The following is a 26,962-nucleotide window of genomic DNA, read 5'->3' as shown; positions in this document are numbered from 1 at the left end:
TTGGATTGTGTATCTTTAGGGATATGCACCTGACCCTCCTGAGGTCTGGCTGTTCTCTGGGACTCTCCCCCAACCCCCTTATTAGTCCAGGAAACAAGCCTTTTAAGCAGTGATATCCCCTGCCCCAGCCCTCATACACGCCAGCGCACCAGCCTGGGAGCATGCAAGGCGAGAAGGATGAAGTCGCTGTCACCGAGTGCCCCATTCATCAAGCTGGCACATCAGCAGGAGCGAAGAGGAGCATGAACACGGATGGGGAAGGAAAACACGGCCTCTGTTCCAGGTCTCCAACTCCAGTCACTTCCGTGCAGCCCAGGGCCTCTCCAGGGCCTCAGAGGAGCCCAGAGTTTCTGCTCAGTTCCCTGAAAGAACTCTGAGAACAGGGTACTCCATTTATTTCCTGCTCAGCCAACCAGATCTGAGCAATCCTAGCAGGCCCCAGCATGGCCAGTGATTAGCATAGGTTGCTTCCTAAGAACCACTGAAAAGATTAAGGAAAGAACTCCTGCAGCAAGTATATTTTGGAAACGATCCTAGGTGCCATCTGAAAGCACACAAATCCACAGCATCTTCGCGTTTCCACTCTTAGTGTAAGTTCAGTTCTATAAGTTGCTTCAGAGAGCACCTTTCTTTTAAGTGTTTGGACCTCATTGATCAAAGCTGATAGGTACTTTGTGTTCCAGCTAAATGCCACTAGATAAACTGTCAAATTAAAATGTTCCTGAACTTTCTCTGTAAACCACATGGGCTCTTGAAATTGTTTTCTACCTGCCAGTAGAAGGTACGTGATCTTTGTAGGTGTGTAGTTAATAGTAACAAACCAATGTTGTTTTTTGGTTGGAAAAAGATTCTGTTACCATCCACTGGATAAACGGTGAAGAACCATCATGGATGGTAGAAAAGAAAGATGAAGGGGAACTAATGAAATCCTGGGGATAGTGTATCAGTTTTTGTTTATTTTTAAACAGAAAAGTTCAGATAACTAGAGAATAAATAAATACTTTTCAGAAACTGTTTCATTTTAAAAGAAATCTTTAGAACATGAGTGTCCTAACTTCTATTCAGTCTGCTAACTGCAGTTGTCTTTATTTATGACAGATTTAATAACGTGTTTGGATCGAGCTAACCATTATTTGAAGACAGAATACAGGTAAATACAGTGTTCTACTTGTGCTGCAGTCATTTGTTGCTGAATATTTTGTTTTCCTTGACATTAAGCCAGATAAAGTACCTTTATTTGTGTCGATTTAAAAAATCATCTCTGTTGTAATGAGTCAGGAATATTTGAAACGGTTTCTTATACAGCAGAGATCAGCAAACTTTCTGTCAAAGGCCAGGTAGTAAATATTTTAGGTTTTTCAGGCCATGCAGTCTTTTTTTTATCTGTTCGTGCAGTTCATGCAAAAGCAGCCATAGACAGTATGTGTGTGAACGAATGAGCATGGCTGTATTCTGATACAACTATTAAAAAAAAAAAGTGCAGGTTGGATTTGGCCAGTGGGTCATAGTTTGCTGACCCCTGAGTTCTACTCCAGTACCAGTGTGCCAATATGGAGTCTAGAGTGCATTTATACCCGGCCAGCATTTGGGAGTGACTTTTGTGATTCTGGAGGGGGTTCATTTTCTCTTTCCCACAGGAAGTAGACCTACTGAGAATAGGAGATGAAAAGTTTCACTCCAGCGTTACTTTAACTGGAAAAATTACTTGATCTCTTTGATGTACATTTTCTCATTTCTAAAACAAGAGCCTAGAGGGGATTTCTCAACCTTGGCACTACTGGTATTTTGGACGATTTGTTCTCGTGAAGAGGTGTTCTGTGCGTTGTGGATAATAACAGCATCCCTAGCCTGTGTGTGCCAGTTGTGATAAACATCTCCAGACATTTCCAGGTGTTTCTGGGTGGGCAGAAATCACCCCTAGCTGAGAACCACTGGTCTAGAAGTCATTATCAACAAAAACACTAACGACAGCTCTTAACTCCTTAGAGTGTTTTCTTAGTGCCAAGTACAGTTCCCTGGATTTTGTATATCAATAGCTACACAATAAATAAGTATACTCCAAAAGTCAAGCTCAAGGGTCCATGGTCCTGTCCATCTAACATTCTAATAAATGAGATTCTTTTATATGCATAATCAACCCTACTGTTTACTAATATGAAGTCTAGTTCAGAAAAGACAAAACAAAAATGACCAATAATTCAATGTTGCCCTTAAAGTTGCTGTTCATCCAGTGTGGACATTCACCAGCATTTTCTTTCCATCTGTGTATGGTCCCGGTGGTGTCGAGGCCTTCGGGTTAGAGAAAGGAATATGCTCAGCCCCACAGTGTGATATTATGGTGCCAGATCATCTAAGCTGTGGGCCAGCCGATTTGTACTGTTTAGTTAAAGATGAGGTATGATGACTAGGACAGAGCCATAATCCTTCATCTATCATGAAATGTAGAAAATGTAGAAAGTTGGAAAAGTCAAATAATTTTTGTGATTCATTTGGTGGCAGCACCTGATTAATGTGACCGTAGATTCATCTGACAGCAAAATTGGACTAAATTAAACATGAGGCTGTTTTATCTTTATCCTTTTGGCCCAATACAACTATCCATGTATTTGGTAGAGATGTGGAAGTTCTGATTAATATTTGCAGACCTCAGGAGGGTTTTATATCATATACACTGTTAGCACTGTTTTGCTTTTCCAAAATCCTTCAAACTCTGAATTCTGAAATATATCTGGCTCTAAGGGCTAGGATAAGGAACTATAAGCCTGTAATAGGATTTCCATTATTTCTGTTTCTTAATTCCTTGATTATTGCTGCAGTGCTGGATTCCATTAGGTCAATGGGGAAGAATTATAAACCAGGTACTTGGGTAGTTTTGATAATTAGGTGTTGTCACACATCTAACTTGCTAAGTCTGCAGGAGGAAATTGAGAGGAAATGAAATAAAAGCAGCTGCTATTTTGGAATCTGTTTGGGCTGGTACATTCTTCTTGAGCAAACCAAACAAACATTATTGTAATATGGTATATATAGAAACAAGGGCTTATGGCATTCATCTTCAAAGCTGTCAATGTTCACGTAATGTTCTGAGTTTCCTTCTGCGTGTTTTTTAGATGAATAATTGTCTTTCATAGCCTATTGATATGTTGATGCTGGAAGGAACTACAGAAGAGGAAACTGAATTTAAAGGGGATTATATGCAATATTCGGGGTCACACAGCTAGTTAGGTAGTAACAGAGCCCAGGTCACCACAGCCTAAGCCCCTTCAACCAGACCATATGCCATGACATGTTTCTGGAAAGTTTCTTGAAAAATGACTCTTAAGTAAGTGGAATCCTAATTGTAAATGTACCTATTTTAGTCATACTCATAGAAACAGAAAGTAGTTGCCAGGGGCTGGGATTAGGGGAAATAGGGAAAGGCTAATAAAAGGGTATATAAACTTCCAGCTATAAAGATGAATAAGGTCTGAGGATCTAATGTGTAACATGGTGACTATAGCTGATAACACCACATTGTATAATTGAAATTTGCTGAGAGAGTAGAGGGACTTTCCTAGTGGCTCAGGGGTGAAGAATCTGCCTGCCACTACAGGAGACACGGGTTTGATCCCTGAGTTGGGAAGATCCCCTGAAGAAGGAAGTGGCAACCCACTCCAGTATTCTTGCCTGGGAAATCCCATGGACAGAGGAGCCTGGCAGGCTACAGCCCATGGGATGGCAAAGAGGCGGATATGAGAGTGACTTAGCAGCAGCAGCAAGCGTGGTGGTGGTGGTTTAGTCACTAAGTTGTGTCCAACTCTTGTGACCCCCTGGCCAGAGTCCTGCCAGGCTTCTCTGTCCATGGGATTCTCCAGGCTAGAACACTGGAGTGGGTTGCCATTTCCCAGACTTAAATGTTCCCACCACAAAAATATATATGTACGTGTGTGTGTGTGTGTGTGTGTGTGTGTGTGTGTGTGTGTACAAGATGATGGCTGTGTTTTATTAGATGGGAACAGTTCTTTCACAATGTATATAAATATCAAATCATCATGATGTACACTTTAAATATTTTACAATTTTATTTGTCAACTATATCCCAATAAAGTTGAAAAAAAATACACCTTTTTTCTGATTGCAAAAATAATTTGTAATTAATGTAGACCATTACTATACTCTCTAGGCATTTAAACTTGACTAATTCAAAATGAGTTGTGCTATAAATAGAAAATATGGTGCAGATGTTGAAGATTTATTTTTTCAAAAGACTAGAAATATCTTGATAATTTTTCTGTTCATTACATGTGGGAATGATAAATTTTGAATATATTGGATTAAATAGAATGTATTAATAGTATTAATGTGTTTGGCTCTTTAGACTTTTTTAATGTGGCTACTAGAATATTTAAATTTACATGTATGGCCTCCATTCTGTTGTAACTGGATAGTGCTAGTAGAGTGAATCCAAATTTACAGAGTTACCGATACTGAAAGTGAAGGGAACCCAGAGATATTTCTTTTTCTTTTTTTCTTTCTTTCTTGTTTTCTTTTTATCCATGTTTTCTTTCTTTCTTGTTTTCTTTTTATCCATAAACAAAGTTGTTTTTTTTTTAATTAATCAAAGTTGTTATTTAAACATTTCTTTTTATAAAAACAAGATTATACTATATATATAGTGTTTATACACTTTATCTTTTTTCTTAAAAACATTTTTTCTTGGACATTTTCAAATCAATTAAGATGCTTTAGGGAAACTCATGTGTAATAGAGTTTATAATGAATTCTGATATAAAGCAAATAGTTGCTGTGTAAAACTTGCCCTCAGATTAACGTCTTAGATTAATCTGTGTGTGTGTGTGTGTTAGTCGCTCAGTTGTGTCTGACTCTTTGAAACTCTATGTCCTGTAGCCCACCAGGTTCCTCTGTTCATGGGATTATCCTGGCAAGAATACTGGAGTGGGTTGTCATTTTCTTCTCCAGGGGATCATCCTGACCCAGGGATTGAACCCATGTCTCCTGCATTGCAGGCACGTTCTTTACCATCGGACTCACCAGGGAAGCCCTTAGATTAATCTGTGTTTTCACAAATCAAGTTTCTGATTTGTCATTAGAGGAAGATGTTCCTGCATGTTGCATGGAGAGAAAATACTTTTAAGTATAATTTAATACTTTTTAAGTAAACCTTAATAAAATATATACTCTTATTTTTTTTTTCAGCAAGTTCTGCCCAGCTGGTTGTAGAGACGTACCAGGAGATATTTCTGGGAATGTGGTGGATGGCTATAGAGATGTAAGTAATTGAGGGTAATTTTATGGCAGGGAAGACATTAAAAAGTTAGTGCTTGTTGCTCTGCCTAAATTCTTTACAAAGTAAAGTCAAATAAGATGTAAAACTTTGTAGATAGATGCACAGTTCTCTTTTCTGAGAATAAATGAAATAATAAGTATAAAAATCAAGGTTTTTCATGCATTCATTCCTATTTTTAGCATTTCCAATTAAGCATACTGTAAATGAAATGGTAAACAAAACCCTTTATTATAACTTAAGAGTATAATTCCATCCAATTTTCATAAGAGATCATCCTTTTGTTATAATTTATTTATTGATTTTACTACTCCAATTGCTTCAGGTAAATACAGCCAAGGACATGAACATTTTACAGCACAGAATAGTAACGTTGTATCTGGGACCAATGAAGCCATTTGCCCTGCTCTTTTATATTATTCCCCTCCCTCCTTGCACCCCAATTTCTTAGGCCTATTGAAACTGGGTGATATACATTGTTTCCAGAAAAAAATAAACTCACCAGAAATCCTTTTTCTTAAGTATGTGTCTTACATTCAGATTCACAATTCTTCATTTCTTACTATTCACAGATTTCTGTCCTGGAAATCTGATACCTGATTTTTTTAAATTTACATTACTATTTCAAATAGTTGGGTTTATAGCTCATGGGAAGGGGCTTGAGTTATTAGAAATACGAAAATCTGTACAGTGATGGAGATTTCCTAAGATTTGTTGACATGTTCTTATGCACAGGGAAGACGTACATGCTCTAGGAGCTTGATTGTTTACCTCCTACAGGAGGAGGGAAAAGTGGCTTTAATTTTGCTTTCAGTACCTCCTGATTCTGGAAGCAGCAGGTCTGTGATTTTGCTCATTGTTTCCTTTTTCGTGTGTTTTCTTTATTTACAAGATTGACACAGAATGTTTACTTGGCCTAGAAACTGAATCTTAGAATGATTTATACTACCTCAGTTCGAAAATTACTTGGCATAGGCTGAAGTACTAAATGACTTTAGGAAGTAAACCACAAGACATAAAAAAGTTAAGGTATAGTTTTCACCTCCTAGCAATGTATAGTTTTAATTTATTTTTTTCCTGTCCTGTGTGAGAAACTTAAGAATTCCATGCAGCAAGAGAAATAGCGTTGTTTCTTTCTTACTTTAGCTGTTTACCCTTCCTCCTCTGGACAGAGCTCTCCTTTTCAGAGTAACAGGTAAATGGTTTCCTGGGTGGTACGTGACCTGGAAATGCTGACTAACAGGTTTCCCATTTGACGCACTAGCTGGTTTTGTACCATTTGCTCTCAGTATGATTTTATCTGGAAGGAAAATTTGTATTTTGAAAACACATCTCTTCAAAGAAGTCAGACTAGTGTCTCTTTTTTGTATATGTTGATATTGTGGGTATATTAGATATCTATTGCCACATAACTACTACCAAAACGTGGAAGCTTGAAGCACATGTATTACCTCTCATGTTCTGTGGTCAGGAGTTTGAGCACGCACTGCGGAGTTCTCTGCTTCAGGGACACTCACTCACCAGGTTGTATCCAAGGTGACGCAACGGCGTCACTGGGGCTGCAGTTTCATCTGAGGCTCCACTAGGCAAATATTTGCTTCTAAGCTCACATGGTGGTGGTGGTGCTGCTGCTGCTAAGTCAAGTCAGTTGTGTCCGACTCTGTGCGACCCCACAGACGGCAGCCCACCAGGCTCCCCCGTCCCTGGGATTCTCCAGGCAAGAACACTGGAGTGGGTTGCCATTTCCTTCTCTAATGCATGAAAGTGAAAAGTGAAAGTGAAGTCGCTCAGTCATTGGTAGCATTCAATTACTGATGGACTGTTGGATAGAGGACCTCAATTTCTTCTTGGTTGGAAGCTATCCTCAGCTTCTTACCATGTGGACTGTTTCAACCTGGCTACTTGCTTTTTTTCCCCCTCCTGATAATTTTCTTTCCATCTCCTGTGTACCATCTTTATTTATTTTTTAATTTTATTGATGTATAGTTAATATATAATTATATGGGCTTCCCTGGTGGCTCAGACATACTTCATTCAGTATGACAGTCTCTAGGTCCATTCATATGAAAAAAAATTGGTATAGACAGTCTTTTATATAAAGCCTAAATAGAGACACAGACATAGAGAACAAACATATGGACACCAAGGGGGAAGTGGTGGTGATGGGAGGAACTGGGAAACTAGGATTGACATATACACTATTGGTACTATGTATAAAATATGGCTCCCTGGTGGCTCAGATGGTAAAGAATCTGCCTGCTGTGCAGGAGACCTGGGTTCGATCCCTGGGTTGGGAAGATCCCTTGGAGAAAGAAATGGTAACCCACTCCAGTGTTCTAGCCTGGAGAATGCCATGGACAGAGGAGTCTGGTGGGCTAATAGTCCATGGGGTCGCAAAGAGTTGGACGTGACTGAGTGACTGACACAACACAGCACATAAAACAGGTAACTAATGGAAACCTACTGTATACAGCACAGGGAACTCTACTCAGTGCTCTGTCATGACCCAAATGGAAAGGAAATCCAAAAAAGAGGGAGGGGTACGTACAGCTGATTCACTTTGGTGTACATAATAGAAACTAATACAATATTGTAAAGCAACGGACTCCAATAAAAGTTAAAAAAAAAAAAAAAAGAATTGGTTCATTCTGTGTTGTTTCAAAAGGCAGAACGAAGATCTGGGAGGCCAGTTTCCATAGCATGTAAAGAATAACTGAACAATGCAAAATGAGATAGGGTGTCTCCAGAAACAGCAGGGCCCTAATCACTGAAAATGTCAAGTGTGCAGATTACAGCCTTCATCATGGTGGCCTGGGTGTGTGTGGGAAGCTGCTGTGGGGTGGAGCAAGGGCCAGACTGTTAGGAGGTGTCACAGAAAACTTTCAAGATCATTTACAATTCTGAAGATTCTTAATTCTGTCTCCTTGGCTGGTGAATTAAGGCATCGTGCAGTGTTGGCTCAACATGCCAGTTAAGAAATACAGACTTTAAGCTCTGCCTCACCTGGAAACCAGAAATAAAAAGTGCTCAGAACAGTTTTTCTCTTGGCACCTTCTCCCAAGCCTGCTGACTGTACCATTTGCTTTTAAGTGGAACACATCCCTTAACTAACATGTTTCAGTAATTCTCCATTCCCCCCAAATATCCAAGAAGTACTGTAAGTTACAGGGACACAGTGCAAAAAGTGTGTTCCTGATGTAGCAGCGAAAGGGAGAACCCAGGTGCATACACCCGGAAAAAGCCAGAGGCAAATAAATACACCATGTAGGTGAGTGCTTATCTCTGACTGATGACAATATAGTGATTTTATTTTTTCATATTTTCTAAAATGTATATTACTTTTCTAAGGAAAATGTTATCATGGTAATTATGAAGATTGTAGCGACATTAAAACAATTCATTGAATAGACTGAGGAATACATTTTTATAATTTTGAACATGTGCTTGCTTTCTTTCTTTTTTTTTTTTGGCTCTGTTGGGTCTTTGTTGAAGTGGCAGGGCTTTCTCTAGTAGCAGTGAGCGGGGCTATTCTCTCTAGTTGCAGTGCATGGGCTTCTCATTGCAGTGGCTTCTTTGTTGCAGAGCATGGGGCTCTAGGTCACGGGCTTCAGGAGTTATGGCACGTGGGCTCTAGAGCACAGGCTCAGGAGTTGTGGCCCACGGACTTAGTTGCCACATGGCATGTGGGATCTTCCTGGACCAGGGATCGAACCTGGGGCTCCTACATTGGCAGGTGGATTCTTTATCACTGAGCCACCAGGGAAGCCATCTCCATATTATGTTAAAGTGAATCTAAAACATGTACTCACATTAACTTTTAATACTTTGTCAATGCTTTTTAATACAAGTTGTTTTTTCCTAAAGGAAGACTTAAGAAAATGCTCCAGTTCTGGGATGATTTGATAATTTATTTGAGTCTTCTCATGCTGATCTGCTTGGTCATCTTTTGTGGCTCAGAGAACTTGAGAGATGTTTAATTGCACCAACTTACAAGTTCCTGAGCCTTGCAGGTGTTCTCCTCAGCTGTCCATTGCATTCCCTTTCCTGAAGAAATATGTTTAAATTTTTTTGTTTAAGGCAATCACTGATTAATATAGGCTTTCCTGTATTTACATTTCAGTGAAGTGTAGATCCCCAAATAGCTAGAAAACAAAGTATAAATCTATTGTTCAAAAGGAAAATTTTTAAAAATCCCAGTTCAGTGAGTATGAATTTTTAAAGATCAAGAAGCAACAGTTAGAACTGGACATGGGACAATGGACCGGTTCAAAATTGGGAAAGGAGTAGGACAAGGCTGTTCATTTAACAGCTTATTTAACTTATATGCAGAGTGCATGCATGCATGCTAAGTTGCTTCAGTTGTGTCCAACTCTTTGTGACCCCATGGCTCCTCTGTCCATGGAATTTTCCAGGCAAAAATACTGGATTGGGTTGCCATTTCCTTCTCCAGAGCATCTTTCCAACTCAGGGGTCAAACCTGCATGTCCTGCAGCTCCTGCACTGTAGGCAGATTATTTACCGCTGAGCCACTGGGAAAGCCTGATATGCAGAGTACATTATGGGAAACGCTGGGCTGGATGAATCAGAAGCTGGAATCAAGACTGCCTGGAAAAATGTCAACAACCTCAGATATGCAGATGATACCACTCTAATGGCAGAAAGTGAAAGGAATTAAACAGCCTCTTGATAAGGGTGAAAGAGGAAAGTGAAAAAGCTGACTTAAAGCTCAACATTAAAAAAACTAAGATCATGGCATCTGGTCCTATCCCTTCATGGCCAATAGAAAAAATGGCAACAGTGACAGATTTTATTTTCTTGGGCTCCAAATCACTATGGATGGTGACTATAGCCTTGAAATTAGAAGACACTTGCTCCTTGGAGGGAAAGCTGTGACAAACCTAGACAGCATATTAAAAAGAAGAGACATCACTTTGCCAGCAAAAGTCCATATAGTCAAAGCTATGGCTTTTCCAGTAGTCAGGTTCAGGTGTGAGAGTTCAACCATAAAGAAGGCTGAGTGTTGAAAAATTGATGCTTTCCAATCGTGGTGCTAAAGAACACTCTAGAGAGTCCCTTGGACAGCAAGGAGATCAAACCAGTCAATCTTAAAGGAAATCAACCCTGCATATTCATTGGAAAGTTTGATGCTGAAGTTGAAGTTCCAATACTTTGGCCACCTGCTGCATAGAGCCAACTCATTGGAAAAGAACTTGATGCTGGGAAATACTCAAGGCAGAAGGAGAAGGGAGCAGCAAAGGATGAGATAGTTAGAGAGCATAACCAACTCAGTGGACATGAATCTGCGCAAATTCCAGGAGACAGTGAAAGACAGGAGAGCCTAGCATGCTGCAGTCCATGGGGTCACAGAGTCGAACATGACTTAGCGACTAAACAACAAGATGAAAAAGCCTCAGCTTTAGAAAACATCAATTTTCTTTAAGTTCGTAGAGTGATTTTTTTTTTTTTTTTTTAAGGAAACAACCTTCCTTCCTGGAAATAACCCAGGAAAGGGCTTACATTTTTATCATGATACTATGGTAGCCAGATCTGGTGGTTATTCTCTTGGGGATGTAGCTTATGTCCTGCCTTTAATATAATGAAAAAATATTAAACAAATACATGTAATTTAATATGCAATAATGTAATGAAATAAATTCCATAAAAGGGGCACATACCACTGGGTACATCAATGCTAGGGACTGTGAGAAATGAGAATATTTGTTGTCAATGATAACAATAGGTCCCATTGCTTGTTGGCCCATAAACCTGTCCTCTTGTTCCCAAGGAGGCCCTTGGACATGCCAAGTCCACTGAGAGCTCTATACAGGGCAGGGATCCTGGGGTGAAGACCATCTCATCCCCAGGCTGAATTCAGAGGAAGCCAGGTGATCCCAGAGACAGTGGGAATAGCTGCCCAGCTGACACCTGGATCAATCTGCCTTTCATTTAGGGCGGAGAAAGGGAAACAGCCCTGCATCGACCCTGTAATAGTACACAGGGTGCCCTTTAGAATCACAAAGCGATTCTGGACATCACCCAGTCCAACCTTTTCATTGCCCAGGAGAACTGGGAAGCTGGGTCCAGAGCAGTGAGATGACTTCACATCTGGTAGAGTTGGAGGCAGAGACAGGGTGATGCGCTAAATTGCTGAATTTACATTCAGGATGTCTCCATTATAGCTAGCTCCTCTATTTTGTGCCCTAAGAGACTAAAACCATAATAAGACACCTTAAAAAAAATTCGTAAAAGATGAAAAGGCAAGCTGCCTTTTTAAAGATTACTATCTTCTAATTCTTTTTTTCCCTCCAAATCAAGAAGGGGGTAGTATCTGCCTCTGTTTCAGCATTCTCTTCTCTTACTTCTTCTCTGTCATGAAATCCTCCCCTTTTTTCACTATGATAGTAGCCATTGGAAAACTGACTCACTTTGCCAAATCTAATCTAGTTCAGGAAATATGAGCTCTCTAAATTAAAGATCACAAAAGTTCTCAATTTTATTGCAACCGCATTGTTGCTGCTGTTCAGTCACTAAGTCCTGTCCGACTCTCTGATCCCATGGACTGCAACACGCCAGGCTTCCCTGCCTTCACTACCTCCTGGAGTTTGCTCAAACTCATGTCCACCGAGTCGGTGATGCCATCCAACCATCTCATCTTCTGTTACCCCTTTCTCCTCCTGCCTTCAGTCTTTCCCAGCATCAGGGTCTTTTCCAATGAGTCGGCTCTTCTCATTAGGTGGCTAAAGTATTAGAGCTTCAGCTTTAGTATTAATCTTTCCAATGAATATTCATGGTTGCTTTCCTTTAGAATTGACTGGTTGATCTCTTTGCAGTCCAAGGACTCTCAAGAGTCTTCTGCACAATTCAAAAGCACCAGTTCTCCAGTGTTCAGCCTTCTTTATGGTCCAACTCTCACATCCTTACATGACTACTGGAAAAACCATAGCTTTGATTATATGGACATTTGTTGGCAAAGTGATGTCTCTGCTTTTTAATGTGCTGTCTAGGTTGGTCATAGCTTTCCTTTCACGGAGCGTCTATTAATTTTATGGCTGCAGTCACCATCTGCAGTGATTCTGGAGCCCAAGAAAATAAAATCTGTCACTGTTTCCACTTTTTCCTCTTCTATTTACTATGATGTGATGGGACCAGATGCCATGATCTTCGTTTTTTTAATGTTGAGTTCTAAGCCAGGTTTTTCACTCTTTTCTTTCACCCTCATCAAGAGGCTTCACATTAGTCACAAAAATATGGTTGGTCTCATTGGTCCTCCTAGTATTATAACCTAAACCTAAGAAAAACTGTCCACTGCAGTAAGGTAAACAGTGTTGGCATTAACACAAAGAGAAACTCCCAAATTCGGTTATGAAACACATTTTAATGAGCTGCTTTTTGGCACTAGCCATCACAGAGAAGTGAGGCATTGCTAAAATTATTTAGGAAAAGATCCTTCTGGACTGCTCAGTCCTGGGCTAATAGCCAGATCACCCTCCCACACTGGTCTGGGCTTGTGGGGGCCACTGGGCCTGGGCGCCCTGTGAAAAAGTTCCCTTTCCTTCTCCCCAGCCCCACTTCCAATCACAGGGCCACCTGCTAATCAGGGGCAGCCAGGTACCTGCTCCAGGTTCATCACCCCAGCCAGCAGCCATGGAGGGCTGAGCCAGCTGTTAGACCCACTCAGAGGAGATTCAGGAAATGAGAAGGGGGCTGTTGGTCCTGGGTTGCTCTTCATTTGCTCTGAGACCTTCATCCCATTTTCTTGTCCATTGAGTGTTTGGTGGCTGATACTACCATTTTGGTTTTGAAAGTGAAAATCTCTGAGTCATGTCCGATTCTTTGAGGCCCCATGGACTATACAGTCTGTGGAATTCTCCAGGAATCTCTGGGTTGGGAAGATCCCCCAGAGAAAGGAGTTTTGGTTTTGATGCCTTGTTAAATGTCTAATTTTAAAATGAAACTGTGGTATGGAAGTTTCACCTTCTCAAATGATCCTCAAAATGTGCATTTAGTAAAAATAAGTAAGAAACTGTTGTTGTGGTACAATCGCTCAGTTGTATCTGACTCTTTGTGACCCCATGGACTATAGCACCCCAGGCTTCCCTGTCCTTCACCATTTCCCAGAGCTTGCTCAAAGTCATATCCATTGAGTTGGTGATGTCATCCAACCATCTCATCCTCTGTCATCCCCTTCTCCTCCTGCCCTTAATCTTTCCCAGCATCAGGGTCTTTTCAAATGAGTTGGGTCTTTTCAAATGAGTTGGCTCTTCACATCAGGTGGCCAAAATATTGGAGCTTCAGCATCAATCCTTCCAATGAATATTCAAGGTTGATTTCCTTTAGGATTGACTGGTTTGATCTCCTTGCAGTTCAAGGGATTCTCCAGAGTCTTCTCCAACACCGCAGTTCAAAAGCATCAATTCTTTGGTGCTCAGCCTTCTTTATGATCCAACTCTCACATCCATACATGACTATTGGAAAAACCATAGCTTTGACTAGATGGACGTTTATCGACAAAGTAATGTCTCTGATTTTTAACATGCTCCAGGTTTGTCAATGGCACCCCACTCCAGTACTCTTGCCCGGAAAATCCCATGCACAGAGGAGCCTGGTAGGCTGCAGTCCATGGGGTTGCTAAGAGTCGGACACGACTGAGCGACTTCACTTTCACTTTTCACTTTCATGCATTGGAGGAGGAAATGGCAACCCACTCCAGTGTTCTTGCCTGGAGAATCCCAGGGACGGGGGAGCCTGGTGGGCTGCCGTCTATGGGGTCGCACAGAGTCGGACACGACTGAAGCGACTTAGCAGCAGCAGCAGGTTTGTCATAACTTTTCTTCCAAGGAGCAAGCGTCTTTTAATTTCATGGCTGCAGTCACCAACTGCAGTGATTTTGGAGCCCAAGAAAATAAAGTCTTTCACTGTTTCCATTGTTTCCCCATCTATTTGTCATGAAGTGATGGGACTGGATGCCATGATCTTAGTTTTTTGAATGTTGTTTTAAGCCAGCCTTTCACTCTCCTCTTTCACTTTCATCAAGAGATTCTAGTTCGTCTTCACTTTCTCCCATAAGGGTGGTGTCATCTGCATATCTGAGGTTATTGATATTTCTCCCAGCAATCTTGATTCCAGTTTGTGCTTCATCCAGCCTAGCATTTTGCATGATGTACTCTGCATATAAGTTAAATAAGCAAGGTGACAATATACAGCTTTGACATACTCCTTTCCCAATTTGGAACCAGTTCGTTGTTCCATGTCCGGTTCTAACTGTTGCTTCTTGACCTGCATACAGGTTTCGCAGGAGGCAGGTAAGGTGGTCAGATATTCCCATCTCTTGAAGAATTTTCATAGTTTGTTGTGATCCACACAGTCAAAGGCTTTAGCATAGTTAATGAAGCAGAAGTAAATATTTCTTCTGGAATTCTCTTGCTTTTTCGATCATCCAACAGATGTTGGCAATTTGATCTCTGGTTCATCTGCCTTTTCTAAATCTAGCTGAACATCTGGGAGTTCTCAGTTAACGTACTGCTGAAGCCTGGCTGGGAGAATTTTGAGCATTACTTAGCTAGCATGTGAAATGAATGCAATTGTGTGGTAGTTTGAACATTCTTTGGCATTGCCCTTTTTTAGGATTGGAATGAAAACTGACCTTTTTCAGTCCTGTGGCCAATGCTAAGTTTTCCAAATTTGCTGGCATATTGAGTGCAGCACTTTAACTGCATGATCTTTTAGGATTTGTAAGAAGCTGAGCAGCTATCTATTCTTGCTGAATAAGTCACCCCAGAACTTAAAATGATGTTTTAAAATGATAGCCATTTTCTTTGCTGACCAGTTTGTGGGTCAACAGTGTGGGTTGGTTGGTTCTTAAGCTCCCTTTGCCTAGAACTGCAGCTGCATTTGTGTGATAGATCATCTGGGGTGGGAATCTCAGGAGGCCTTACTGACTGTTCGCAGGGCCATGTTACCTGCAGCAGAACAGAACAAGTGATATGGCCCAGTTCAGATTCAGTGTGGGAGGTGACCACACATGGGCATGGCCACCAGGAGGCATTATCCACTAGAGAGCCACGGGTACTGTAAATCACCTCCCTTCCTTCCTACCTAGTGGAAAGGTTCTCAAGTTAGTCAGCATAAATATATGACTCTGATGTCATTCTGAGATGGTTATCTAATACTTTTTTCCATTCCTTTCTACTTTAAATGAATTTTAGCCATATCATGGGTCATGTAGGCATCCTGACCACAAGTTGCAACAAAATGGAAAACTCCCATCATATGTGAAATGCACTGTTGAGTCACTTATAAGTGATGATGTTGCTGTGTTTCAGACCTCTTTATTGTGCAAAGCCGCCATCCATGCAGGAGTGATCGCAGATGAAGTGGGTGGTCAGATCAGCGTGTTTCTGCGCAAAGGGCTAAGTCGATATGAAGGAATCCTGGCCAATGGTGTTCTCTCAAGGGAGTAAGTACTTAGCTTTTTGTTCTGAATGCAAGGTAACCCTGCAGGCATATGTAATCAGCTCACAATTTTTTAAAGACAGCCGGCATGTGATACCAAGGGCCTGTCAACTGGGAAAAATATGTTTGAATGCTTGGAGTAGTATTTATACTGCCCATTTGGGCTTCCCAGGTGGCACTAATGGTAAAGAACCCACCTGCCAGTGCAGCCGACTTACGAGATGCAGGTTCTGTCCCTGGGTCAAGAAGATGCCCTGGAGGAGGGCGTGGCAACCCATTCCAGTATTCTTGCTTGGAGAATCCCATGGACAGAGAAGCCTGATGGGCTATGGTCCATAGGGTTGTAAAGAGTCTGACACAATTGAAGTGACTTATCTTGTAGCAATAAAATAGTTCACTGTTTATGCTGACAAGTTAGTTAAAATGGCACATTTCTAAAGTCCCAGGGCAGCAGAACTTTCTACTCTTAGGTGCTTCAGTGGGAGGGAATAAAGGCTTATTCCCCTCTAGTTTCTCCTGTTTATGTAAATTACTGATTATCGCCAATATTATCAAAGACATTGAAGGAGACACAGGACTGAAATAAACCCAGGCAGAACCACAGAAATCTCTAGAGGATCCCTAGAGACCATCTCCTAAGGATGAATAATAGTTGAGAAGTGAAAAAAAAGATGGCTTTTGTTAACATTGTTAACTTCTGTTTGTGTTGTCCTCTGATCTTTTAGCCTTTTACTAAAAAAGTATGTCAGTTGCTTTAAACACTTCAACCTCAGCTTTTCTTGCTTTCAGGTTTCCTCAGCTTCTAGAGAGGAAAACTAGAACTGTTATAACTAAAATAGGCTAGCCTTGTGATCCAGATGTCCATCCGTATAAACAGGCAGCTAAGACTGGTCCAGAGGGACACTCCCTTTGGATTGGGTGGCCGCCTAGTGAGGGAACAGTGCTCCTTGGGCCACTATACAGTTAGTGTCCTCAGGGATTGGTTCCAGGACTCCTGTGGATACCCTGGGATGCTCAAGTCCCTTATATAAAATGGCATAACATTTACATGTAACTATGCACATCCTGCCATGGACTTTAAATCATCTCTGCTGCTGCTGCTAAGTCACTTCATTCGTGTCCAACTCTGTGCGACCCCATAGACGGCAGCCCACCAGGCTCCCCCGTCCCTGGGATTCTCCAGGCGAGAACACTGGAGTGGGTTGTCATCTCCTTCTCCAATGCATGAAAGTGAAAAGTGAAAGTGAAGTTGCTCAGTCGTGTCCGACTCTTAGCGACCCCATGGACTGCAGCCCACCAGGCTCCACTGTCCATGGGATTTTCCAGGCAAGAGTACTGGAGTGGGGCGCCATTGCCTTCTCCTATAATACCTAATACAATGTAAATGCTATGCAAATAGTTATAAATACTACTGTAAATGTTGTGTGAAGAGCTGCATGTGGCAAATTCAAATTTTGCTTTTTGGAGTATTTTTCCTGAATATTTTTCCTCTGGTTGGTTGAATCTGGGGATGCAGAATCTGCAGATATGGCTGACTGTATATACACATGTATGTGCTCATACATATGTACTATAAACATAAATAACATTTTATGTACACATGTATTATATATGCTCATATATATGCACACACATAAGTATATACATTTTTTTTTCACTTACATATTTACCTCAAACTCTTTGGGACATTAAAATTTATATCCTGATTTATAAATTTATGCCCTTTTTTATGGGCAGCTTCCCAGGTGGCACTAGTGGAAAAGAACCTGCCTGCTAATGCAGGAGACATAAGAGACGTGGGTTCAATCCCTGGGTCAGGAAAATCACCTGGAGGAGGGCACAGCAACCCACTCCAATATTCTTGCCAGGAGAACAGAAGAATCCCATGGACAGAGGAGCCTGGTGAGCTATAGTCCATGGGGTGGCAAAGAGTCAGACATGATTTATAGTATTTATAGCATAGTGTGTTGCTTCTGCACAGTAAGCTTTAAGTGTCTGCTCAACTTTGACTTTTGAAGATCTATTTATGTGTTTTATGGTTCACTCTATTGATACTATGGTACTATTTATCAGGAAGGTATCCAACTGTGACCTAGATCTGTTGTGGTGCTACTTCTCCAAATAGGAGCAAAGAACTGGCCTTTGGCCTTAAGTCTGTTGTTTTTGGATCTCTTGCCTATGCTTGAATACATTTGCATGCTTCTTTTTTAGAAAAACAGGATAGGAAAAAGTTAAACTTGTATTACTTGGATTTTACTTTTGAAGAAAAGTTATTTAAGCTATTGAATAAAAGTAGGCATAATGTCCTCAATTACTTCTCCTACATCAACTGGACTTACTACATTAGAAGTCACTTTATATAATTTGATATTAAACTTTAGGGCAAAAATAAGAGTCCAGAAATCTAAATCATGAATGAATTAGCAACGTTTTGCTCCACAGTCCATATAGTTATTTGAACTAACTGAATGATTTTTGCTTTGGTGTGCCTAGATAGAAAGTCTAGAACTATATCAAGGTCCCTTCTCCCTTCTGGCTCTGTGGTTCTTCTTTTTGTGCCAGCAGAAAAGAGTGAACTGTGTGCTCACACCATCCCTTCCACTGATGTCCATTCCCAGGCCTTCAGGGAGCCGCTGTTTTGATTGGTGCTGTTTTGCTGTTGGGGAAGCACTGTACATGCGGTCACTGAACTTCTGTTCCCACGCATGATTGTCTGGTGTTCAGGAAGACACACAGAAGGAAGCATTGCCACTGAGGAAGAAGGGGTCCCTAAAGTAAATATCTAGGGTTCTTCTGGGATTCATCCCGGGTCAGGTCACTTCCCTGATCTGAGGAGACCAGAATGGAATCAGGAAGAGCCACTGACCTCACAGAGGACGATGGCTCAGACCATCTGCAGGGAGGGCTTTGTGTTTACATCAGACAATTCATGATGGCTTCTACAGCCCTCTGGGAAGGCTGGCAATTCCTGGAATCTGATTCATTCACCCTAGTGTGCAAATGCCTCAGAATCCCATCCTCCCTAGGGGGTTTTTATTTTTAAAAGCAGCAGCTTATTTACCTACAGAATTCTCTAGGTGGTTGTATTTAATTAGTTTAATTGGGTGAAATGGAAAAACATATTCCAGCTGATAATAGAGGAAAGCCAGGCAGAGAGGTCTGAGAAGCACAGCCTTCCCTAGCATCATCATCTTCTCAGGGTTAACTCCAAAGCTAACCTTCTTGCCTTAACTTCTCTTTTTCAGTCACAGAATAAATCTTTTAATGATTCATGGCAGTGAGAGCACATCCAGGCGATCAGGGAAGAGGCAGTATTATTTGGGCTTATCCGGCCAAACTTCAAGTGTAATAGTGGAGAAATGTTAGAGGAAATGGAAAAATTAAGAAGTGGTTCTAAATACATCTTAACTAATTTAAATATGAATCGGAAAAATGTGAACTGCAACAGTGTGAACCTTTCTTTAAAGGTTAGGAAACCTGGGTCCTCACCCCCACTCAGCCACTAACTATGAACTGAAGGAGGTCCGATGATCCACGTGGGCCTGCATTTTCTCATGTATGAAATGGTTGGTCCCTGCATTATACTCGGCATGGATCATAATAGAACCTGAATGTGGAAAACCAAGGCTTACAGAGTCTCTTCCTGAGAGTGGACAAAGAATATGAAAGAAAAACCTGTTACTTAAGAAAAAAAACAAAAATCAAAACCTTTGATGTGAATGTGCTAATACTCTTGTCCAGACTATTTTTGGATTCTCTGTGGATTTCACATTTCAGTACTCTTTGTCCTTTATTGCCATAGTAATTGAGTCAAAACATTTAAAATTGTAAGCAGTACTCAGATTGTAGACTAATTGAACATGACAGTGATATCTACCTTTTTTGTTTACCTCTAGTATCTAATACATAAAGTATGATGCATATAAGATGAATCTTGAGAATTTCAAGTTTCTATTCATTCTCTGTACTGTCACAGCATTGGGTTGAGGGATTTACAAAAAGAAAAATGTGATGGTAGGCCTTAGGAACCTCTTCTCTGCAGGAGACAACTGCAGAGCAAGGCTGATTTGATAAGTTCGCCAGGAGAGTAATACAAGTCATAGAACTGGGGGGCCCAGAGCCCCGAGGGTCGACGCCAGCTGTGCAGGACTGTCCAGCAGCAGAGGGGGCCAGGTGCAGGACCTGTCAGTGAGGCGCTCTGAGTTTTCTCCAGCTATACCTTGTTATCCAGAGGCAGGAACTGCTTCATGGCCTGGTGTCTTTGCTGCAGGAGGTCGGAGTGTGACTGGAGAGACCAGGCTGAGGAGGTCCCTCAGGCTGAGAAGGGCCACTCAGGGAAGGAGTGAAGTCTGTAGCAAAGGCAGCAGATAACATGCTCATTCTTCTAAAAGTGAGCAGGCGTCTTCATGTCTCAGTGTTCCTTGACGGTTGATAGTGGGGCGCTGTGCGGGTGCCTGCTGAAGCAAAGGGCATGTCTAGGGCAGGCGTCCTTTCTGCCTCTGTCACCACAAACTCATTACCTGGGATTTCAGGGTGTTCTAGAGACCATATATGTGTACATTTCCTTCCCAGTACAGTGTGGCGTGATGGAAACAGCACGGAATTTTTATTCACAAGCAGTGCCTCAAGAGTCCTGGCCACTTGCCACCTGTATGAATTTAGGGAAGTTGCTTACCTTCAAAGGGCCTGAGTTTCTTGGTCTATGAAATAAATACCAGTGATGGAGAAAGAGTGGCCTTGCCAGGTGCTCTGAGGACCACGTGTGGTGTGGGAAGGCTCTGAGCCCCATGCTGTAGCGCTGTGCCAGTCATTAAGATCCAGTTAAGCAACTCACCTCCTCATCTTTGTGTTTATTATTTCAGTGGTTCCCTGTCAGACAAGCGATTTCTGTTTACCTCCAATGGTAAGGATCGTGCTTTCCTTAAGAATTTGATAATTTAAAAATCTTCAGGGGTAGTTTATTCTTCCATACCCCTCAGATGAGATAGTTTAAAGGATTATTTTTGTTTCCCCTCAGGCTATGTAGCACCAATATGCTGTGACTTAAAAATACATCAGAGAATAAACCCTACTAGCACTAGGAAGAAAATATTTTTCTTTATAATCTCTCAAACTTTTGCCAAAAAGAATGAAAATTTAAAATGACATTTAAGATAAATTCCTTTGTCAGTTTTTAACAGAAAAAGCTTTTGAGTAAGTACAACTTGTATTTGTGATCAAGTTATTGAAAATGAATATATAGTATAAAGGCTTTTTTTAGCCCCTCTATCACGGAACTTATCCTGGGGAAATAGTCTCCCTCATATAAGATACTTGGGGAGAACACTGTAAACTTGTCCTCTCTGCCCAGGAAGAGGGCTGGCCTTGCATCTGCTACCTCCGCATTGTCTTGGGCATTGCTGTAGTTAAGCGCCTAGGGGTGATGTTGGGTATGGTGAACTGATCTTTGAGCACCTGCAGTACCTGCTCTTCAAGGGTACAGAGCAGGAAGTCCCCCTTCTAATCAACTGAAAAGAACCTCAGCATTAAGCTTTTAAGACACCTTGCACTTCATTGAAATTAGGGTGAATTTAGGAGGATAGAGAGGAAAATCTACAGTGGGGACAGAGAGAGATCACTTTTAGGGGATATAAATTCTGTAAAAAAAAAAAACAGCAACAATTTCAAGACGCCACAGGACCAACAAGTCAAATGGAACTCTGGATCATTAACAACTAGTAATTAAACAGTTGATTCAGTATCAGAACGGAAGTAAATCAACTGAATCATTCTAGGTGAAGTGGGGTGGTTTTTTTTTTTTTTTTTTTGCTTTCATTTTGTGTCCATATCTGAAATCTTTTCCTGCCCTTTATCCTAGGCTGCAGTGGATCCTTGAGTTTGGAACCTGACAGGCAAATCAGAGCTTCTTCTTCTTGGGAGTGGATCAATGAGACTGGAGATCAGGTCCGCTGGTCTCCTGGCCAAGCCCGACTTCAGGACCAAGGCCCGTCGTGGGCTTCAGGGGACAGGAGCAAGAATCACAAACAGAGAGAGTGGCTGAGAATAGATTTGGGAGAGAAAAAGAAAATAACAGGTACGGACACAACTGCAATTTCATGAAACAAGATGACTTGCCATTGAAATTGTTCTGAATTTGCATGGGTGTCCCCATCTCAAAATATCATGTTTTGTTTAAAAGTAACAAATCTTCACCTTGTCTCTGTGAGAAGAACCCGTGTGGAGGGTATACAGTGTGTGGATAAGAGAGCTGGTATCTCTTTGTGGAAACCTTTTTAGGGCATGTTGTCAGTGTGAAAACTCATCTGTCATCACGTTTCTAGATGCAGATAAGAAAAGCAGGCCTGAAAAATGATTTGAAATTTCAGATGGGGGAGGGGAGGAAAGGAAAAGAAACCTGAAAATAAGAAAGCAAGTTATGTATAACATATTTTTAAAACTAACCCATAAATAATATTTTCTTAACAAGGAATTAGGACCACAGGATCCACACAGTCAGATTTCGACTTCTATGTAAAGAGTTTTGTAATGAACTTCAGAAACAACAACTCCAAGTGGAAGACCTATAAAGGAATTGTGAATAATGAAGAAAAGGTAAGAGACACTCTGGAGGGAGGAACTGAGCCGGAGAGCGGGCCTCTGGATATTTTCATTAGTGTGTTTCCAGAAAACAGATGCAAAGCACCACAGGCAATTACTTAGCCTTTGGGTGCAAAGCCTTGTATCTTCACTATCAGGCATGTCTATACAAATGCAATGATTTCGTATCACCAGGTATGAGTGGGTTGATCAAGACCTAGAAACTAATAGAATCTTTAGGTAAAAGTTACTTGTTCCTACAGGTGTTTCAGGGCAACTCTAATTTTCGGGACCCTGTGCGGAACAATTTCATCCCTCCCATTGTGGCCAGATACGTGCGCGTCATCCCGCAGACATGGCACCAGCGGATAGCCTTGAAAGTGGAGCTCCTTGGTTGCCAGGTTGCACCAAGCAGGACGCAAGGTGAGTGATGGAGTTACTGAATTCTGGCCCCCTCCTTTCACAAACTGCTGTTACCAGTGTGGTTTCTCCAACATCTCTTCTCACTCAGGTAATGACTCACTGGTGTGGCACAAAACAAGTGTGAATACTGTTGGTTCAACGAAAGGAGAAGATAAGACAATCTCAAAACCCATCCCCTCTGAAGAAATGCCCAAAGGTATGGCAGGGATAGTTCTGTGGTTTCTTAAGGAACATAACTGGTATTCCAGCCAATAATACAGGAGCTTCAACAACATTCTTTTTACCTCTGTCATGTAAGTGTCTGGAGGCAGATGGTTCAGAGGTATCTGCATATGCATAAGATAATATGTATCCACATTTTTCATTGCGATGCTGAAAGTAGAAACAGACTGGAAACAAAAGTATGTGCCCTTCAAACACTATGTAAATCTTTTGTAGGAAAAAAATACCAATAGCATATTCATGCCATGGAACACTCTAATAACCATTAAAAAGTACATTAGAGAAAGTTCTCTGAGACACACAACTTAAAATAATAAACATTAAAAATACATTTATTTTTTTCAGAATGTAAAATAATTTGCACATTTTATACAATTTGGTAGATTTGAGAGAGATATATATATAAGAAAATAAAAATCATCCATAAATCAGCATCCATGGTCACTATATTCCACTGTGTATCCAATAATATTTTTGTAACTTCAAAACAAAATGGCAGCATAGCACATATTTTGTTCTGTAGCATATATTTTTCATTTGACATTGTATTTTGAGCATTTTCCAATGCTATTAAATAGTTGAAAAACAGTTATTAATATCTTTATAGTGTTTCTTCATATGGACATATTTAATTAACATATTTAGTTAACATAGTTAACCATTCCCCTGTTACTGGATGTTTGAACTGTTAGATTTTTCCCAAATTCCCACTCCTATAAATAACAACACTGTAATTTACATAAATATTGTTCCCTTCTAAGTTCCCTGTCCTCCGTTTCATGAACTACACATTTCCACTCCTGATCATTCCTTTATTTTCTTCCCAGCGAACACAGAAAAAAGAAGGGTTAAGAAGAAATATTTCTCCTTTAGTTCTCATAGTTTCTACAAGCTGGGGGTCTTCAGTGGCTGTTAAGTGACCTTCTTCCTTAGAACAGACAGTTGTGGGAAGACATGGTCTGATGTTGGGCTGCATTTCCCTTCAGCCCACAGTTCCAAAGGTCTGCTTCCCTGGGCTTCTGTTACCCTACAGGTCCAAACCTGCCCCCGTCTTGGGGAAATGCTTACCTGCCCCCATCTCTGGGAAATGCTTACCTGAGCCACGCTGAGAGTTCTGCACTGTGCTTACATCATCTACCTACCTGAATAAGGCCAGCTGTAAACCTCCCCAACCATTTTGATTTTTAGTCTAATTTGATCCAGGCAACAAACTCAGAGTAAATGTTAATCCCAAGAAACACTGGAAAGTGCCTTTGCGGGAGGGAAAAAAGATCAATTTTATTTTCCTAAACTTCAGCTGGGGTTTTGAGTCCTCTCTTTTTGGTTTCCAGTATCAGTACATGTCTAGCGTGTATTCTTTTTCCCCACATGTTAAACCAGTGAGGACTTTTCAAATCAGTGTTCAGTTTTAGATCACGGGATTTGGTCGCTCTTCATTTCTGTTGTAATGTGGTGGCTCTCCCCCTTTTCAGGATTAAACATCACAACTATTGTTATTCTACTGGTGCTCTTCTTCGTGCTGGCTGCTGGAGTGGCAATCTTTGCAGTCCTTAGAAAGTATGTGACTTCACATTTAAAATTTTTATTCTAATTATGTCAACAATTACAAAAGTTTACTGCTCCTCATATGTTCATGTGTAGAAAGCAGCATCACTTCTTCCAAGATAAAATGTTAATTTATACTTTTAAAACAAGTTGGAGAGAGGGAGAAAGTATCAAGTATTATTTCATGAGTAGTACCTATCATTTAGAAATATTTTCAGTGGGATTTTTTTGTTTTAATAGGAAGAAGAAGAAAGGAAATCCTTATGGATCATCTAAGACTCAGAAAACAGGTTGGTTGAAAAAACTATTACAGTTTTATTCTGTCTTTGAGGACATGAAAACCCACACACATGGTTAAAGAAATAAGGTTTAATAGCTTTAAGTTAGCAAATCTAACAGGAAAGAATATATTGTATCCTATCTCTTAATTCAGAATCTTCATAGCCAGTTTACTTTTACCTTTGTATCCCATCATTTGTCAAAAATTTTTTTTTGGCAACTGGAGTTTGAGTCACCACACTGCCTGTCATCAAGGAGAAGACAGCACCCCCAGTACCTCCAGGCCTTGCGTTTCTCATTCTGGGAAATCGGGGGAAGGATTGGGTCTCGAAGGTTTCAGAGACTCCTTAGGACACGGGATGCCCTGCAGTGAATCAGCTGTGGTCCAGAGAGAGGGCAGCAGACAGGACCCCTGAGAATCTCAAGGCCACCTTAGGGTGCCACCTTCAAAGGCTCTGAACCGCAAGCTGTGTGGACTCTTCAAGGTCACAAGTGCCCTGTCAGCTCAGATTAGGAAAGTTCATGCCCGGGTGGTCTAAACTGGGGATAATCTGGGGGCTGATGGGTACACAGTGCATTTTACAGGCACGGTGGAAAGTGTGGTTTGGGTGGTGTGTGCTGCTGTTGTAGTGACCTCAGCATGCTGTTTCTACCACACACCTGGAGAGTGTGGTTGTGCATGTGCCACAGTCAGCTGGCAAAAGGCATCCTGACCTCTGACTTTAGGAGGAACCTATTGTGGAGTAACCGTGTTATAATCCTGAGATATTTGTTTCGTGTTATCTTTATTCCAGACTGTTGGAAGCAGATCAAGTATCCCTTTGCCAGGCATCAGTCAGCTGAGTTTACCATCAGCTACAATAATGAAAAGGAGATGACACAAAAGTTGGATCTCATCACCAGTGATATAGCAGGTAGGTACCAAGTCTCTGTGACCCTGCTATAAGGTGCTGCTTATGGGAGAGGGGAGGCCAGGAAGAGAAGCACAACTAAAATCTTTTGTTTAGACAGGATCTGGTAAATCAGTAACGTATGACATTTTCTCTCTGTGCTCTATAAAGAGTCACAAACTAACACTGAAATATTTCCCCGAAGCCCCATTTAGCCTAGACTCTTACACCTGCAGGGCCTCTGACACCCAGAGCGATGGTCCTGAAGTACCACTGAAATTTGGATGCCCTTACTTAATCTATTTTTGTTACTAAGGTTTTGATTAAGGCACTAGGAAAGAGGGACTAGAAAGATGAATTCAGCAGAGCTCCTGCCCTGAAGAAAGAGGAAGAAGATGAGGCAATCTGTTAGAATGGCCTCAGGGTTTTGACAAGCCATTGTGGAGTCACTGGATTTATGAAGAAGGATCTATTGTTTGGTTTTTCAAAATGTCTAATCCATCAAGGACCAATAGTTTTATAAAATACAGTATAAATAGTAAGTGAAATTTTAAAAAGAAATTGAAAAAATTGTTTTAATTTTTAAAAAACTTTTTGGCCATGCCCTATGGCACATGGGATCTTCTTTCCCTTACCAGGGATTGAACCCCTGCATTGGAAATGCAGAGTCTTAATCACTAGGTCACCAGGAAAGTCCCACAACAATCATTTACTAACCCATATGCTCCAGGAACTCCTTTTCTAAGTGGCTTCCATCTGTGCATCCCATTTTTCAGGGCTTAACAGCTGGGAAGCATCCTCTTTCCTCTTACCCTACTTACATTGTTGGTGACCAATTCTTCTGATGGTGGTGGTTTAGTCGCTAAGTCATGTCCGACTCTTGTGATCCCATGGACTGTAGCCTGTCAGGCTCCTCTGTCCATGGGATTCTCCAGGTGAGAATATAGGAGTGGGTTGCCAGTTCTTTCTCCAGGGGATCTTCCTGACCCAGGAATCGAACCCAGCTCTCCTGCATTGCAGGCAGATTCTTTACCAACTGAGCTATGAAGGAGGCCATATTCTTCTGATACCTGTCCCCAAAGTGTGGTCCTTCCAAAGCTGCTGCTAGTCCCCTAATTGATGACTTTTTGGGTTTCATTTCTCTTTTTACTTTTATCTTTCCCTCTTCTGTCTCCTTCCAGGGTTACCTCTCGTTGCCAGTCACTTATTTAGAATCTCCATAGGTTTCTACACAATTAAGCCAAACTCCCTGGCAGGGCACTCACTGCCCACCACGATCTAGGGCATAGGT

General features: G+C 41.2%; 1 protein-coding gene across 2 annotated transcripts in view; it reads left to right on the top strand.

Annotated features, from left to right (window-relative positions):
* Positions 1 to 26,962, top strand: part of DCBLD1 (discoidin, CUB and LCCL domain containing 1) — a 74,710-nt gene that overhangs the window by 44,755 nt on the left and 2,993 nt on the right. Inside the window, exons 4-14 of one of the 2 annotated variants that reach the window (XM_027551127.1) lie at positions 1,099 to 1,150; positions 5,197 to 5,269; positions 15,607 to 15,740; positions 20,599 to 20,639; positions 21,594 to 21,809; positions 22,203 to 22,327; positions 22,576 to 22,735; positions 22,824 to 22,931; positions 24,430 to 24,514; positions 24,743 to 24,792; positions 25,576 to 25,695. In XM_027551127.1, coding sequence (XP_027406928.1) covers positions 1,099 to 1,150; positions 5,197 to 5,269; positions 15,607 to 15,740; positions 20,599 to 20,639; positions 21,594 to 21,809; positions 22,203 to 22,327; positions 22,576 to 22,735; positions 22,824 to 22,931; positions 24,430 to 24,514; positions 24,743 to 24,792; positions 25,576 to 25,695 — 1,164 coding nt within the window. Of the gene's footprint in view, positions 1 to 1,098; positions 1,151 to 5,196; positions 5,270 to 15,606; positions 15,741 to 20,598; positions 20,640 to 21,593; positions 21,810 to 22,202; positions 22,328 to 22,575; positions 22,736 to 22,823; positions 22,932 to 24,429; positions 24,515 to 24,742; positions 24,793 to 25,575; positions 25,696 to 26,962 lie in introns of those variants that run through there. The other variant, XM_027551128.1, reaches the window with a different exon arrangement.

The sequence above is a fragment of the Bos indicus x Bos taurus genome, chromosome 9, assembly GCF_003369695.1.
Source record: "Bos indicus x Bos taurus breed Angus x Brahman F1 hybrid chromosome 9, Bos_hybrid_MaternalHap_v2.0, whole genome shotgun sequence".
Classification (NCBI taxonomy): domain Eukaryota; kingdom Metazoa; phylum Chordata; class Mammalia; order Artiodactyla; family Bovidae; genus Bos; species Bos indicus x Bos taurus.
Note: the sequence above shows the minus strand (reverse complement) of the source record. Positions and strands in the feature narration are given on the sequence as shown.